Below are 19,443 nucleotides of genomic sequence, written 5' to 3' on the forward strand. Positions count from 1 at the left end.
GCATTTTTTATTACCATAATTTCTGGCTGAATATCATTCTCTATTCAAACTTTCTGAAACTGTGAATTCTGATTTTGTTAATGGGTGAAGTCTAAACGTACGTAAATCCTAAAAATCAGGTTTTTAACTCATCATATTTTCATAAATAAACATTATAAAATGCTTCAAAAATACAGTCGGTCCATTTTAGTGTACCACCATGTACAGACAAACGATGATTCCTACCTATTGACGATGATAAAAAGTCAATGATGAAATCAACTGTCAAGATATTTGACAATATCTTGTCAATCACTAAATATCTATATTCTATATATATTCAAAATATTGTAGGATTCCACGTATATATAGGGGAAGATGTAGTACCTAGAATCAAAATTTACATTTTTATGTTTTTTAAAGTAAGCTATCAACATTTTTAAGGTATCAAAAAAAACCTTGTGGATCATGAAACATGATTAAAAATACATCTCCATAATTTATCATCATGACTCACATTTTAATGTACCTAAAATATTCCTCGTCGAATATACCTGAAGGCGCTCTCTTGAACTTGAAATCGTTACAGTTCATTCTAGGACACAGTTCACTATTCTGATAAAATACACTCATTTCAATAGAATTACTCAGTTAATAACTCAAGTGTACGTATTATGCTTCATAAAGGTCAGGAAAAATGGAGCGTAAATGCTTAAAAGCTATGCGAGTATTATTTTAAGCATTGACAAAGTTAAAAAATAAAAATTTATTTAATTTAGGTGTGAAAATAAAATGTGATGATAACTTGATTCTTTGGAGTAATAAAAATGAAACAAATTTATGTTTTTTTGACATGACCTTTCTGAATTTTGCATACAAGTGTGATAGATGAACAGAGACTGATTCAAGGTACATTTAACTCTAGGTACTACAACTTACCCTCATATGACATACCACCAACCAATATAACATTTATAAAAAGCACTTTTCTATCAATATGAACATTTCAAAAAACACAGTAAATGGACATATTTTAAAACTAATTTACATTTTTTTTTTGATATATTATCGATGAAGTTGTCTATTTTTATCATTTTTTTTACATATGGATTTTATTTTGTTTGACATAGTTGATGAAATGTATGGTAATCATATTTTTTATTTTGTTTTTAAAAATCTGTACCTACTGAATACAAATAAAATTCTAAACAAAATTATCCCTACAAAAGTTTACAATGCAAAAATCTTATATATATATATTATATATATATTAATTCCCTAGCCTGTTTTCTGTTACAAGGCGATATTTTTCTTATCAAATTCCAAGTTTTACTCCTCATTTTCAAGATTATCTTGCAGGCTAATGTCGAAAAATAGACTCATGATCTACAAATGTATATACTGCTACTCTTATTCTCATTAATATTTCAAAAATTGTATATCTTGGGATCATTGGTGCTTAGACAATTTGTCGATGCAAAATGGATGATTTGTCGTACAACAAGGTCGATGCAAAATGGGAATAATGTTCTTATATCAGTAAATTTTTATTATTATTATTATTAATCGGCTTTACTCGTTTGGATACAGACTGGGAGGTTTCGGGTTCGAATCCAGGCAGCGGCAATCTGATCAATTAGACTTATAATTAATGGGGCGGTAAACTGATCCACCCACATCATAAAGTTAGTTGTATATATGAATTTAGATTAAAATAAAATAAAGATTGAAAATAATTATGTGAGTAGTCTGTGAAATAATGGTGCGCGTTGGATGGTTAGCCATGTTGAAAAGGTGAGTACAGATAAGAATATGAATGTGACATCTCTTTCTGTCTCACCCCTGCACCATCAAATATGTACGCCGTTGCTGGATACTAACTCTACAAAGATAGTTGAAGCAAATTACATAAATTTCGTGCAGCCACCAAGGAGTGTGACATTCACATCCTCACCTGTACCGCGGAAAACTGACGCCATGGTGCTTAAACTTACTTTTACAAATAGGAGCATCTTTTTCTACATGATTCCTGGTGGGTCATTTCACTCTGGGCTTGTGGTCTAATACATGGATATCTTAAAAACGGAGGTTAAACCCCATTATTAGTGTTATTATATTATATTATATTATATCATTAAATTATATACGTAACGTTCCGTATTGAAAATGATTGCCATAAAAAATTCAGTCAGTGTAAAAACGTAAAGCTTATATATTTGAAAAATATGTTAAAAGTTTTGTGATATTTAACCGGATTCACTTCAGAAAAGTGATTTTTCATCTCTTTTCTTCTCCTTGATTTCAATATTTTCCATTTAATTATAACACATAATTTTCAGTTTTCCTTTTGATTTAAACAAATCAACTTCAAAAGTATCTAAGCATGAAATGAACTTGAAGAGGAGATAATTTTCTTCATATTTATTTTAAAATAAAAAATACTGTTTTTAAAAGAACTTATTTGTTTTCTTCTTTTCAAAAAAATACATTTCTTCTTCTTATCTTTAATAATATTCTTAAGTTAATTTTAAAATTATGATATTATTATTATTTTTTTTAAATTTACTTTCGTGATTAATAATTAACTCAGATAATATTTTATAGTAATTAGATTAATAAATTGCCAATTTTTCATGTAAGTTATTTGTACGAATAATCACGTTTTAACACTTTTTTTTGTTTTACCTTGTGGAAAATTGTTATTTTGCTATTGATGTTGTAATAATTTCAAGGTTAAAATCTTTTGTTCAAAATTTTTTTATTCGTTGTGTGCGTAGTCATGGTAGGGACAATAAAATCGATGCCAGCGTTTCTAATGAAAAATTTTGGAAAATCAATTTACTTCTCTACCTTTACTCCGTTTTCTAAAAAAAAAGAACCAAATTACTTGACGTGACATTTTTTGACCTACCATGATTCTTCGAATGTAATCGAATTTTTTAGTTACTGTTTTAGATTTGATGTGGGTTTTTTTTTTGTAATTGGATTTGTTTTAATTAAAATATTTTTTAAAAACCATGACCTTATTTTTAGCTTCATTATGCAATTATACAATTATTATTCCAGAGCCATTTCAATTATCTAGTTGAGTTTTACTGACAAGAATTCTAAATGCAAAAGTTTTTTTTTTCTGCTTTATCACAGTGGTTAAAATTTTTCCTACATTTAGCTAAAACATTAAAATACAAAAGTTATAAAAATCTGTTTGATGAACTGTAGACGGTGAAAAATGGAGTTTCTATTAAAATCAGATTACAATAATCCTTACGTATATTATAAATGCGAAAGTAACTTTGTCTGTCTGCTTGAGATTTCACGGTTTGTCCGTATGGTATGCCGGCTTAACGGTATGACTTTGGTATAGGGTACCTTCAGCTTTGGGAATGAACATAAGCTAGTCTTTTTTGCCCTCTAGAGTAAAATAGTGTAAATGAGGTTGGCACTAAAAAATTTATTACTGACATTTGACTCGAAATTATTAAATTAAATGTGAAATTAATATAATTGAAGAGTTTATCTGTAAAAATCAACCCCTTACGAAAAAGATTTGTCTGTTTGTTAAAATTTTGTTATAAATAGGCGGAATTTAGGGCCGAATTAGTGACCTCATCTTCCATAATCCAATACTGTATCTGTCGTACTATGGTAGTAGAAAGCTGAAAATATCGAGATACCTTTAAACTCTTGATAAAAGGTTTACAAAATATTCATATTCAAAAATTGTTTGAAAATTGAAAAATAATAAAATTGAAGAATTATTTTCAATATTTTTTTGAGAAAGTGGCTATAAATCTAAATACTTACCTATACTTCAACATTGTATATGTGCTTCCTTTAAGCGAGCAATGAAAGCACACATTAAATACTCATATTTAGAAAGCCGAAAAACCGGGTTGGGAAAAACCCAACCCAACCCAAAAAGAAAAATATACTGTATTTTGTATCTAGATTCAAAAGACAGTAGGCAAAGTTTGCTTGCTGTATAGTTATGTACATTCACTTGAGAAATGTTAAAATTGTCCAACGAAGCGAACGGGTACTGATAGTTTTATATAAATTATCATCTCACACAATTTATCAGTCATTCGTTGAAGGTAAGTAGCACACAGAAAGTTTCATACCTACTACCTGACTGAATGGCAGATAATAAATTTATTTAAATGTTTTTAAAAAGGATCGAATCGATTTTCACAACGTAGAAAAACTTTCGATTAAATTCTATAATGTACATAGGTACAGTTTTTTTTATATATAAATACATCTCTCTAATAACATACTTTGTAACACTTTTTTAACAAGATTTATATTCATAAGAGTAACAACAGAAAAAAAAAAAACATCACCAAATTAGGGGGTAATGTATTCCTTTTTTATGATAAATTATGTTAACATTCAAGAAAAATAAAGAAAAATAGCAAACAACACATACACATTTATTGTACAGAACGTTTTAAGTACATTGAAGTTTTTGTTTACGGAATTGTATCCCTAAATCGATGTATTTTTCTGAAACGTCGATGAAGATTGATACTAACGAGCAGTATTTAAGATGGATGGTTCGCCATTAAAGTTACCACCACTACTTTATACTTAAAACTTCTGGATAGTATGGCATCGCATATGTTTAAGTTCCAAAAACATATAAAAGATAAACAGCTTCAGAGAATATATACCTTCTGAAGTAGTTATTATCTACATGATAAAAGAAAAAAATCACATTTTTGAAAATTTCAATTACTTCTTTGGATACATAAAACTATGTACAGAATATATGAAATAATATACAGATTTAAGATAAATAGGTAATAATATACACCAAATATTCTAGTTTTAGTATAGGCTTAAATAAGCAATATTTTTTGGCTAAATTTCAGCTACAATATTTCGAAAGCGATTCAACTTTAGCGAAAATTAGCAAACGTACATTAATACTTAGTTAATCTTACAAAAGATTAGATGTTCCACTCGTATGGTAGGAGTAAATCTTTATACTTTGACAACATAGGTTTTCATTTTATTTCAATGATCGCTCAAGAAACCCCAAACAGATATATAGTCTAAAAAAGGTCTAGTCTAAAAAGTCTAAAAATCATCCTAGTTATTTATTAAAGAAGTTAAAATAGCAAAAATACCTTCTATGTTCAGTACAAATTTTCTTATGAGAAAAAAAGAGACGATTTTGGGAAAATTCAAAATTTTCCGCATGTTTCTCCAGTATGAATAATTAAAATTTTATAATTTTTAAATTGAACTTATTGAACGTGTGTATAAAAAACTATTCAAATAATTAATGTTATCAAAATATATACAAATTTGATCATGCTTTTCTAATTTTATATAAGACGCCATCATTGAACCATAATCAGAAGTTATCAAAGATCAGAATCATTCGAATGTTACGATTATATATTTGTAGCTATGTTCATAGCTATCAAATATTATTCATTATACATAAATTTACATATCATCAAATGAACTTAAAGATTAATAGGAAATTTTACGCTCTATAACTTGGGACAGAAATTTTTTCTCTTGAAGGTCACTGTTTTTGAATAAATTGTACCAAACTGTGGCAAAAAACGCCAAAAATTTGATATTTTTTCGAAATCAGAAGAAATCAAAAGCTAAAACTTGGTATAAGTAGGTGACAATACTGATTATTTTTCTTTTAAAAATCAACCATCCATCTCCCATGGAGTAATATGTCACTAAACTTAAAACAATAATCTCTTTGACCACCAATAAATGACAAACTCCTTCTATCTATTAGACTCTGTTCTTCTTTTCATCCGTTTCCGGATGATTTGTATAGAAAAGGATAGTTTGCTAGTGTATAGTAAAGATATATAGAGGTATTATATTCTAGAGGTACCTATCATACATTTTTTAAGTTGATTTACATAAATCTGTTTTGATGTTATATTCTCAAACAAAATGAAATAAAAAAAGAAGTAAGAACACTTTTTACAGTCTTTTATGTTCAAATATTAATGAATTATATAAAAAATAAATATGTTGTGTATATCAAACGTGTATTTCCTGGGAAGGTATATTATAATACGTGTATTCGGCGTATTCGGGGAAAAAAATACCACACCCATATTTAACAAAGTGATTCCAAGGTAACAATAAATCGAATTCACAAATATTATTTTTTATTAAGGTGTTTGTTTCCCTACAGAATTGTAAAAAAGCTTGGATTTATTGCACAGTACATACATATAAACCAAATATGTTATTTTTAACTTTACAATACCACGCAACTACAAAAATATATAATATATTGTGTGCAAGTGCGGCTTATAAATTTGATAATATAAATATCTCACTTCAATCATCAATACTCTAACTATAGTAGTCTCTGTTCATAAAATGATAGATCTTCGATGAACTCATAATTAAATTAATATTTTGTTTTTATATCATCGACTACCTTATATTTTTATGGTATCATTATAAACCAGAAGATGAAAAGAATAATCTATATGATTCATCATTTTTTCAGCCAAGTTTAAACGATAAAATAACAATATAAAGCCCGATGACCTAGAAATTTTTTGTGATTTCTGGAAATTTTGTTAATCAAAAAATGTATTATTAATGAATGAATGATATACAAGGAATTTTCTTTATTGATTGATTCCAGCAATTCCTTAAAATATAACAGTTTTTAACACAACCTTTACTGGCAAAACTTAAGTTTTTGCGGACCCAGTTTAAAATTTCACTTTTATAAACGTTTCTAATTTACTTTTTTTTCTTTTTTGTTACAGATTTTACAAGTGTAAAAAGTTTTAGTCATCAAGATGATCAAGTAAAATTTACATCACCGTCATTTTATAATTTAACACCACCACCGCCACCAATGTCACGTCCACCACCATCATATGTTGATAATGTACAATCAAAATTTAATACAACAACACCAACAAAATCAACAGGTCTACAATCATCTGTATCAAATACTGGAACATTGTGTAATGCAACAACAGGTGGTAGTGGTGTTGGGGTCGTTAGTACGGTGGCAAATGGTGTTAATGGTGTCAATAGTAGTGTTTTATCTACAAATGGTTCAATTATGACCCAACCAGAAAATTATTATGCTGCCACAGACATTGTTAAGGTAACATTAACATTCATAAATCAAATTGTGTGCTCAAATTATTAAATTATTTACCATCATATAAATGATTAAGACTAGTTATTTAAGATTGAATGTAATATAAATACAATAAATTTTCTACAGCAACAACCTAAATTGTCCTAGATATAGTTACCAAAATGCGTAGGACAAGAACAAGCTTCGATTATGCGTTCAATTCAATCAGAGTGGCAAAAAAGTTCCTATAAAAATATATGTTCTAAAACCTTCGATTTTCAAAATGCAGGGTGGTAAGTTTCAAAAGATAATAAAAAATCCTTATAAACATGTGGCCGATGTTTCATTTTCAATAAATTCTATCTTAAAAGTATCACTCAAACACGAAAAGCCTGTGATATGTTTTTTGTTTATTCTTTTTTTTTTTTTTTTTTTGTTATTTTTATACTAGAAATCGCGCCACAATGGTTTGTTTGTTTACGTCCACTGATATAATTTACTCAGAATTTAATTTTTTTCTCACAAAAATATCATAAAAATATAAAAAGTGGGATAATTTGACCAAATCCAATTAAATTATTTTATACTTTTTTTAAAATCTCTCCATTATTAAGTGAAATTTACTCATATCTACTGATAATCATTGGCTACTGGTTATCGAATGATAGTCAGTGAATAAACAAATTTATCAATTTTTGTCATACCCGTATCTGCCAAATTAGGCCTCAGATCCAAATTTGGAAAAGAGTTTTTTTGTTGCTCTTGATTATCTTATTTTGGTTAATCTGGGTTTGTGCAGTCAATAACAGAACTCGGTGTATACCATTAGTTTTTATTCTTGCTTAAAAATTTACAGATATTATTGGAGACACAATCTGACAGTAAATGATTGCTTTTAACAGAATAATATTCATTCTTGTATTAAACGAATATCTATGTAATGCAAAAACAAATATATTATTAAAACATTATCGTCTCAGAAAAAAAAATACATACATACCTACGATGAGATGACAGTTTTCTGAAAAACTAGAAAAACAGTGTTTATTTTTCATTAAGTTAGTTACTGAAATATTTACAATACGTACGTACGTTTATCTAAAAGTTTTATTTCAAACAGGAGAGCTATGATAGCTGAGAGCTAGAAGCTTTTTCTAGGTATAATTCTACCACCAAACCATTTTTACTTTTTTTTTATTGAATTCTCCATGGTACTAGACATTTCTAATTTATTTTTTACTACTTTATTATTAATGTTATTTTTTCATTGAATTTCTTCTTTTTACCTATCGTTCACTTAAGCAAAAGCATAGTTTTGTTTGTTTTATACAGGATGTTTGTATCAACGTATCAACGTATGTATACCTGGAATGTACCTACAAAATTAAACAATGTATAGAAAATCATGTCAGGACTTGAACCATGGGCCTTTTTCACTAGCTTAACGGAATGCTCTATTATTAATTGATATATATAATGTGTAAATTTTTGAAATAGGCACTATTGAATTACTCATGTACAAGCCATTTTTATGTACTTCTTCAAGAATGCTTTTCAGGTACAGTACTGTTTTATTATTTTTTGAAAAGACAAGAAATAACTTCGGAAAATTTCAGGAATATTCGTGTTTTTTCGTTAGTTTACTATAAGTCGTACTCAATTTAAAAAAAATCTATGATTGAAATATGGTTAAATTATTTCTCTACTCTAATATTTTCTCCCCAAAAAAGGCGAAAAGTTACTTTCTGTTTTCGGTTAAAAGTGTCATTCGTAAAGCCTTAAAGCTTTTCCATCTTTTAACTATTATTTTCGAAACTCATGAAAACTCAAGAGAGGTTGTTTGTAGTAGTATTGTTCTCTAGTATTGTTTGTAGTAGTATGTAGTAGTTTGTAGTAGTAATTTTTTTAATATTCATTTTTTAGTACCATCAATATCTCTAGAGATAATAAACTTCTCCTCAAATTATAAAAGCCGACTACCTCTTTTAGAATTCAAGTTAGAAAACTGCAGTGAACTGTTTCGAAGGTGTCTACCATCAATAAAACCCGTAAAATGTACGATTTACTATACTACTTGTGAATAAAACTATTTATTAATCGCGATTTCTCAATCAATCAAATCTAGACGTGAAATTTATCGTTGATTTATAATCTAAACCCTCTCTATATAACAGAAATATGTGCTAGCAACGATTGTTTGTAGTTTATGTTTAGAATAAAAATTATTTTTGTTAGAAACAAATATATTAGTATTTCGTTAATAATTGAGTCAAGTAATATAAAAACAACAAAAAATAAACATTGGGTAAATAATAAATTATTAGATATTTGTCTAAGAAAAATACCAAGCATTTTTATTATTATCGAAATAACTTTCTAATATTTGTCCGACGCCATTCTGTTTTTGACGAAATGATGAAAAACATGACGGTTTTCATGTATTTGACGAAAAATGTATACAGTGCAACCTCGATATAACGAATCTAAAGGGAACCAGTAAATATTCGTTATATCAAGTAATTCGTTAAACTGAGGTTTGTTATATTGAGGTTAAGTTGGTCTCAAATTCGTTATAAAGAGGAAAAAAGTGTCGGAACCTCTCGCGACATGAATTACATACTATGGAGTATACTAACTGTCATATATTGGTGGGACTTTATACGTTATATAAAGGTTTTGAATTGACGAATTTCGTTATTTAGAGGTATTTAAATTTTTTATGTAGTTGAAAATTCGTTATAAAGAGGCTGTTCGCAAAAAATATTCGTAATGTAGAGGTATATTTTATATTGACTCTTATGGACAATTCAAGGGGATTGCGAAAAATTTGTTAAATCGAGGAATTCGTTATATTGAGGTTCGTTATATCAAGGTTGCACTATATTTGTTAAAATATGCGAGATGTGTCGTTTTCGAAATAGCATATTCAATTGTGCTCGAATATTTTAGAATTGCTACCTATACTGTATATTATTTATTATAAATTAGGACACAGTTTAAAACTAACTAATTTCCTCAAAAAATAATTAATTTTATTATATAGTACATAATATAAAATTTCCACACATTGATTCTTCTTAATGGATTTTTAATAACCCTCATAAAAAGAAGCATACTTCTAATAGATTTTCTTAGCAACAAAATTCATTTTCATTATACCTTCTTATAATTATTATTTTTATTATAATTTATTATAAGTAATATACATTAATAATATAAATTTTGAAATAATAAAAAAATTTACTATAGATGGAAGTATTCTTATCTTATGGCTTCAACTGTACAGAGTGAGCCATATTCTCATAATATTCTGACATCAGATTAGACCTAGTTCTCCAAGTTTCGTTAGTAGTCAATTTAGATTCAAAAACCTGTTGCATATCCTGTTGATACTCATAATAAAACGAATTTTTTTTTTAACATTTTTTCGAAAATTGTGAGTTTTTGAAGGAAATGCGACTGAAATTGCATTTAAACGACAGAAAATATGCTAAATTTTGAAAAATTAGTTAGGTTAAAGTTATTAAAAACAATAAAGACCATTCATCTATGTTAATTACTTTTAAAATCAGGTAAATTTTCAAGATCATTTGAAGATCAAGGAAAAATGACCTTGAAACTATAATTTCAGGTCAAAGTCTTGGACACAGGTGAATGTCCTCTATTGCCTTTAACAACTTAATATTTGACAAAAATAATCTCAATTTCTCCATTTCATTGAAAGTTTAATCATATGTATAGGCTAGGAAAGTTGTAAGATGAATTCTATAAAATGAATAGTTATTTAAGTTACGGTGCCATATATGTAGCTATTGATAATGGATCACTTTGGTCACTACATCTGGTGGCTTAAAATCAAACTTGATTTAAGGTGCAGTTTTAAGGAATGAATATGAGGAATAAATGAAATTATAGCTTTTCTTGTATTATGGTCACTGATCCATTTATTTCATGTGATCGATCAGTTCAGTTAACACTTTGCAAATACAGTGCTGAGAAATCACAACATCACTATTTTCATTTTCTGCAATAATTTTCTCAGCATTTCTTAAATTCTTCTGACCCTGATTTGATCGGAATTAATTACAAATTTCATTAAGATTAAATTAATCATAAATTAAGTAAAAAATAAATGTAAACAAACTGTCAAAAGCTTGCTTGCACACAATACATAGCCATTTTTTGAAGCCTTCAGGTCACTTATCAACATAAGACGCCTGCCTATAGAAGTTTTCACTTCAAAAAAGTTTCATTATTCAGTTTTTTTTTAATAAAAAGAAGATAATCCATTAAACTTCTCATTTTTGATACATTTTTGAAAAATTTCGATAGAAACCAAATGTTTAAACTATGAGCTCCAAATTTGGAGCATAACTCTCTCTACTCATAAAACTCAATAAATTCTAGTCTCCACTCTATATATGTACCAGTAACTATATAATAACATATAAAATATTTTACAACGAAAATTCCAAATAAGCTGGTGAGCTTGGTGTTGCAAACTTACCATTACTTGTATGCATCATCATGACAATATTCATAGTAGTAATGTTATTGGTACGAGAACAAGAGACAAAGAGAGAACGATGAAGGTTTTTATCAATATATATTATTACACTGGAAAAGAGAGCTTTATGGGCTCAGGTGTACAGTATGGACACCTGCGTCCAAAAACCAACCAAGTTGTATGTTTGTATGTTTGCCACATATATATACATATACAACAACAATATATATAAAACAAGTAAATTTTGAAAACAACGAATGAACGCCAATATACAATCATAAATCTTAATATTACACCATATCATATCTCTTTCTAATTTTATATGTATATATCTATTTCATTCTTACTTATTATTATTTTATATGATTTTATATATTAAATATTATATGTAGACAATATGGTTCATTTAAATATTACACCCATACCAGCTTTGGCAGATACTGCTAAAGCAAATGGTCTTTAATAATCTACGCCGTTAAATATTGAAAAACTTGCGACTAAGGTAACATAATAGCTTGCGAATAAGGTTTTTGTAAGTTAGAGTGGCGGTCTTGGGTGGGATACACTTAGACTAACAGGTCCATTGTGATATCGAAAAAGGGTTGGCCCATTCCCGGCCACTACTCCATGAACCATTTGGAGCTGTTTAAGAACAGCAGGAGTGCTTTGACGTCGACTGACTTTAGGTCGGAGAGATCGTCAAAGAGAGGCTGGTTCAAGTTAGACCATCTTCCCTTATCCAGAGCTGGACAGTGACAGAGAAGATGAGACATTGTCTCCTTCTCCTCACCACTATGACAGCTTCTGTAGTAATGGTGATACACTGCCAGGCCCAAACGTTCAGCATGCCTGCCATCCAACCAGTGTCGTGTAATAGCCGCAACAACTTTGCGAACAGAGGCCCTTGGAAGTGATATTTGATCTTCGGAACGCCTACAATTGTACTTAGACCATATCAGTCTTGTAGTACCACAAGTACGTTCCTCCTTCCATCTAGGATTGACCATTTTAAAGATATGCTCTTTGAGGAGCAACTTTCAGTTCGGAAATGGAACTCCCGGGTATTTATTTGCGAAACCCCTTTTTGTTTATGAAAGTATTTTATGAAGGGTCCCTTGGAAAATTGACAAAAGTAAGTTGGGTAATAAAAAAATGAAGTCTCAACCGTGGCTGAAGTGCCGAATCAACGGAAAACTGTTTATGTTTATTCCATTGACAGCATAATCTGTTTGGAACTGTTGAATGTTTCATTTTTCATTATCAAGCTTTTCTTTATTATTTTGTCAAATGCACAGCATCTTTACAATTGATATATTCAATCCAGTATACTTTCTAGGTCGTTCATTTTCAATCCCCTGAACTAAATAAAGGAGTATTATAAGTTTGACTGCTATGTGTGTGTATCTGCCTGTCTGTCTGTCTGTGGCGTCGTAGCGCCTAAAGGGATGAACCGATTTTGTTTGAAAGGTAATTTAATGAATAGTGTTCTAAAATATGTTTGAATTGCGAGTTTAGGGTTCCGTATCCGAAAATTTTTTCGAGATTTTTCTAAATTTTGTAAATTATACTTGTTAGCGATGTTTTTGGCTGAACACAGTACATCGGATACTCAAAAGATTAATATGATTGAGCTGTCATGCGCAAATTATTATCATAATTATGGACACATTTTTTATGACTAACTTGGTACTTTTATTGTTCTTTAAAATAATAATATGAAGAAAAAAAAACAAGTAGAATAATAATACTGTTTTCACAGAAAGAAAATAAAGAAAAAGACATAGTAGGGTATCCTATTAAGTATATGATTTAATTATTTTTTATTACAGAATAATAAATTCAAATTATTTAAAATAAAATTTTAAGAATTTTTATTATTTATTTTTTATATTACTCAAAATTTTAAGAGGTTTCTCTATTTTTGTTGTTGGCTTTTTCACTTGATCAATTTTTTAATAAAATTTTTATTCTTATTTTTTTTTCAGACTGAAAGAAGGGAACAACATTTTACACCTGGAAAATTCACACCAATACGATTACCAGAAGGTCCTCCATTAGAAGGTGTTGCTCAATTATTAGATTTTCCACGACATCGATTACGACTTATGGAGAAGTTAGGAGAAGGTACATTTGGAATGGTAAGTTATGAAACAAATTTATTTTTAATTGATGGATTAAATCGATTGCTCCCTATCAAAAATCCGTTATTGTTGTGTTGGAATAAAATAAATTTTTAAAATTTTTGTAGTTGGTTTTTCTAACTTCTTTGTAAATGAAGTTTTGCCGATGATCCTGGCTGACATTGTGACTTTCTATAAGCCCAGTCATTAAATTAACCTGATTTTTATACTTTTAAGATCAAAATTATCCCATCCACTGAGTTTCAACAAATTCCAAACAATAATTTTTTTTTTTCGATTTTTTCAAATTGGGTACGTACCCCTTAAAAAAATTGCAGAAAATCGAAAAACTTTTTTCATCTCCAATTTCGATAAAACTTATTATATAAGGTAATTTCGACCCAAAAAGTACAAAAATCGGGTGCAGTTCGTTGACAGATCGTTGACTGATCGAATAGTTTTTGAGATACGGACAAAAATCGATCCTAACATTGCAATATCTCAGAAACTCTACTCATCCGCTTCGCTGGGCAATTGTAATTTTAAATAGAAAGGCTATTTCGTTATAAACTTCACTTCATTTGCCATCACTTATTTCCGCTTTAGTGCACAATTTCGTTGTTTTCAAGTTTTGGAGCGATTTCCTAATTTTTTTCAAAATACAACCGTCTTTGTTATTTGCTGATAATGTAACTTTCTTTCTATAGGTGAAATAATTTTTAAAATCAGTTATGTAATTTTTTTCAATTGATCTTTTTTATTTAATGTATCCAAAAAATTTATCCGTTTTTCGACACCTTGAGCTAAATTTTCAAAAATCCCTTTGAGTGCTCATCTACAGTGGCTAAAAACCCACATACACATTTATATATATAGTCCTAGTCCCGGTTGTTTTGGCCGTACGTCCATATGTGTCATCGTCCGTCATTATTTTATTATTTTATTTATTATAATAAAATTTTTGTTTTCTTTTAACTATTATTAAGGGAGTTTTGAAACAGACTGTACATATACACAACACCTAGTTCAATTTCTTGATTTTTTTTTAAATTTCCAATTCATTTCATCTCTTTGATCTTTGATTTCCATGATATAAATAAAAACAATTTTCAAAAGTTTTCCCAACTGTATAATTTTTTTTTTTTTTTTAAATATACAAATACAAAAAAATTATTACTATACATGAAGCTTTTTATATATTTTTATTTATATTTATGTTCGTTAATGATAACACGTCAATTAAAATGCTTTTTCTATTTAAAGCTGTTTTATTTACATAACGCTATATTTCTATTTTCAACTTTTGTAACATGTTTGTAATTTTTATCTAAAAAAAATTTGTCTATACCAAAAAGAAAAATGTTACGTGAATCCAGATTTGTTATAAATGTTCACAGTATGCTTTTGTTGTCTGATATTGCTTGTTTATTTGTGTGACCAGAAGCTACTCCTGCCTAAATATGACAAATGTTTAAGGTTGTTGTCTTGCTATGGGCATATCGACAGAAAATTCTAAATTTGTGTATACTTATTAAGAATATAATAATACATTAACAACAACAAAATTTGAAGTCGATTGACCGTCTCTAACTCGAGTTAAACTAAGTTCGGATAATTAACATGGAGAGCATAGGAAAGGTTGCGTTTCGTTGTGTTTTAATTCTAGAAAAAAACTAGATTTAGGATATTTTAAAAAAACTAACTGAACATGAAAACTGACAAAGTTTTTTAAAAGTTTTGTTGACAGAAACAATTATATTTAGAGTATAAGTAGTGTAAGAGAGATGTCTATTATATACAGAATTACAGATGTTTATTATCATGCTATTATCATACAGAATACGTGATAAATGGACAGTTAAGTTAAAAGCATGTTAAAATTAATACTTCTTTGAGTGTGCTAAACATATCTATACGTACATACCACTGCTGTATAATGTAGTACACTATTTTTACAATATTGTACAAAGACAACCACCTTAAGTGACAAAAAAGTATCATTCAGTTTGTGCTCATGAAAAATCCATTCGTGCATTTTTCTGCAATCAACACAAAATTTAAAGTAAATATCAAAATTAACATTGCTATTTTAAAATGTTATAATTGAACTAATAATGTCAACATTCAAAAAATATAACCTAAACTTTATAAAACATTCATACATCTATTTGATAGGCAGTTTCATAATTATCAGCTTTAATCATCATAGATTAAGTAACAATTAGTTTTTAATTCTCAATTATCACATTTCAATCAATCGATAATCTATTTTTATCCAATGCATTGTATGAAAACTCTATGGTTCACTTTAACGGTCCATTAACAAACTACATTTTTTATATAAAAAAAATACAAACTTTCATTATTTCTTTAGACCTTAATGTATGTGAAAAGCATTAAAATACAATGAAAAGCGAATAATTTTTTTCCCTATAATCATACATATTAATCCTTAAAAAATTTATACCATTTCAATTTTTAATATCCTATAATAAATGTTACATTTTAATAGTATAATTTTATATTGATTATAATTTTTAAGCCAGTTTTACAAGAACCTCATAAAAGGATTATAGCCATTTGTATATGCATAAGGTATACATGCCTAAAATGAGTTTGTACTAGAAGATACATTAAAAAAATTTTATTTAATTATATTGCGCACGAAAAATATTAACTTTAAACTTAAAAGAAAAAAAAATTACTATATTGTAAATATGATTTTTCGAAGATTTTTTATGTTCAATAAAAATCTATATACGTCCATACAAGCTTAAGGCATTGGAAGTTAATTTTCTGAAGCAACTTTCATGCTCATAATCATACACAGGGCAAATAAATAACAAATTATTAAGGCTTTCGACTTCGTTACGGTTACAAAGAATACAAACGGAAGCCAAATCAATTACATAACCCATTTTGTTGATGGCGATACGTAAAATGTGGTTGTTACATGTACGAAGTTGTGCTCGAATGAATGACAGGGGATAGTGGAAAGCCAAGTATGAGGTCTTTGTACATCAATTTGTGACATGGTCTTCTAGGCGATAGAAAGTTTGAAAATTGTTAAGGATTGTTCTTATGCTGGCCTGCAAAATTACGACATTATTCAAAATGTCATTAGCGTCAACTACGTCAATATATGCTTCTGAGCTGTAATACCCAATTGAGGTTAGGTTGACTACAGCCTATGACAGAGTTTCAGGTACTTTTCATTACCCATGAGCGTAATTTTACGCAACCAAGAAAGTGCTGCCTTTATTGCTCTAAGAGCCAACGATGAAGTATCTGGTTCAAGACGAACTACATAATTTGGTACATTTTTCGAGAGCTGAAGAACTTATTAAAAAAATCCTATTAGAACGCATTCAATTCATTCAGGTAGATTTAACAAGCATGAATGATACAGCTGTATTCTAGCTTCCCACGAAATGAATGCACTGAGCTCCAGACATATCGTAGACATAACAGAACAGATACCAGCTTTACCTTTTTATACCAAAGTTGACACCGATAAAGATTACAGTTTGAATATAAAATTAAAATCCAATTATTGTGACATCTTGTATATGATAAAATTTCTATAGTAATAATTCAATTTATAGAGACCAAAAAGCCAGGACTATAATAATACAACACACATTACATGTTATATAACATTTTGTTCATAAGTTACCTATATTAAACCTCCTGCTAGTTCTATCTATCCTGTAGGTACATGGGATAGGTACGTAATAGGTATATACAGTTAAGCCTATTGTATATATATATATATATATATATATATAGCTCTATAGCTTTGTACTACATTCCATTGGTATTTTCAATATTAAAATCCATAAATCCATTAAGTGTCTCGTAATATAATTTTCGTTGAAAGAAAATTATATATAACCACAGTTGGAGAGTAATAATACCTACCATTTTGGATGGTTAAAAACGAGACGATAATATCCAATGAAAATTTTATTCTATATAAATTTTAGGCATATTTGGACGTGTTATGTATAACAATATTAATCTATCCATTTTGTTAACTGTCATATATTGTTAATTTATATTGAAGTTTAAAATTTAATCAAATTTGTTGTCAAATACGATGTTTTAACATATATTTATATGCCTTCCTAAATTATGAGCATGAATATGATGTATCAGTTAGAATGGATTCGTTTACAATATTCTCTTATTTATTTTTATGCCAAGAAACAAGTGAAATTTACAAAAAAAAACCCCGACAAATGCGATTTATTCCTTGTAAACCGATTTTTGGAAACTTAAAATGTTCTCAATCAAGGCGGTTCGATCGTTTAGAGGTTACGATGTCACTGAGAAACACACAGATGCGCAGATAAACACTTTAAACTTATATACCTCCTTCTTAAATCATTATCAAAGTGATGGTCAAGGGCATCAGATGAAATGAAAAGGATACTTAGAGAGCTATCATTCTCTGGGAAAAATTTTTGGAAATAATTTAATTGGAATTGAAATATTTGAGTTGACTTTATTCTTTTGAATTATTGTTTTGAATTACCTAATTATTTTACCATTTTACTTTTCGAAATGATTAGGACCACATTCATTCGTTTACTGCCTTTAGTCAAGTTTTTAAGTTGATTTGGAGAGTTGTTTTCGAATCATATACAAGATCTTGACTCGATGGACATAGCTTAAAAGTATATTCATTTTACAATTTCAAGTCGAAAGTGCCTTATTTTTCTCAAAAAACCCAAGAGTATGGGCACTTTTATGACCCCAAAGGTAACAGTCAAGAAGAGTAAACTTAATAGTAAATGACAATTTGCTATTGGTAGTGATGGTATCCCTTTTTGCACAAATTTCCCAAAGTATCACAATTAAATTGAAATAAATGTTTTATTTACCTAATGAAATGATTAAACACAGGTTCCAACCAATTTATTTATCAAAGAAAGAACAGTCATAATTTAGCACAAAAACATTTAAATCATTGTATAGCTGATAAGAGATATATTAAAACTTTTCAATATTCTATTAAATTTTTCGACTCCATTGACTGAATTAATAATAATGATATAAAATATATATCCGTATGTACGCTATAAGTATACCACTAGTCCGATTTACATCGAGGCATATAAATATCACAGAGTATGACAGAGTACATGCGTTAAGCAATGCATCTAAGTAAGAGGTATTATAAGTGTTATATGAAATTGCAAGAGTGACTTGTATCGTGGCTTATCTGTTGTAGTTCATCTATTCAACTAAAAAACTCCTACTCTCCAAGCGTCTTACAACTATCTCAACGCATATCGAAGCTTCAACACATGTATATAAGACCTCTCACTTAGATACATTGCATAACGTATGGATTCTGCCATATTCGTGATATTTATATGTCTAGATGTAAATTGAACATTCTATATATCCGTATGTACCCTGTAAGTATATATTATGTATTATCGTACCATTGATACAAGAAATTCGTTACAACACGTTTAAATTAGTAAAGACAGTCTTCATTATATTTGATTGCACTGTCAACATAGACACTGTTTTTCTTGCCTACTTCATGACACTTAAGTTTAATTTTAACCACTTAAACAACTTATTTCATACTCTAAGATGAAATTTCGATTTTTAATTAAGTCGTACTGAATACTACTGAGTAAATTTCCGAAGAAGATTTTGTTGTTTACGCCTTTACTCTCGTGATGAGAGAAATCCATTCAAATATTGTAAATTTCATGCAT

General features: G+C 28.6%; 1 protein-coding gene across 1 annotated transcript in view; it reads left to right on the forward strand.

Moving 5' to 3' along the window:
* The window catches only part of LOC123295865 (discoidin domain-containing receptor 2-like), a 470,079-nt gene that overhangs the window by 413,053 nt on the left and 37,583 nt on the right, over positions 1 to 19,443 (forward strand). Inside the window, exons 9-10 of the mRNA XM_044877326.1 lie at positions 6,753 to 7,102; positions 13,571 to 13,723. Coding sequence (XP_044733261.1) covers positions 6,753 to 7,102; positions 13,571 to 13,723 — 503 coding nt within the window. The remainder of the gene's footprint in view (positions 1 to 6,752; positions 7,103 to 13,570; positions 13,724 to 19,443) is intronic.

Source organism: Chrysoperla carnea, chromosome 3 (assembly GCF_905475395.1).
Source record: "Chrysoperla carnea chromosome 3, inChrCarn1.1, whole genome shotgun sequence".
Classification (NCBI taxonomy): domain Eukaryota; kingdom Metazoa; phylum Arthropoda; class Insecta; order Neuroptera; family Chrysopidae; genus Chrysoperla; species Chrysoperla carnea.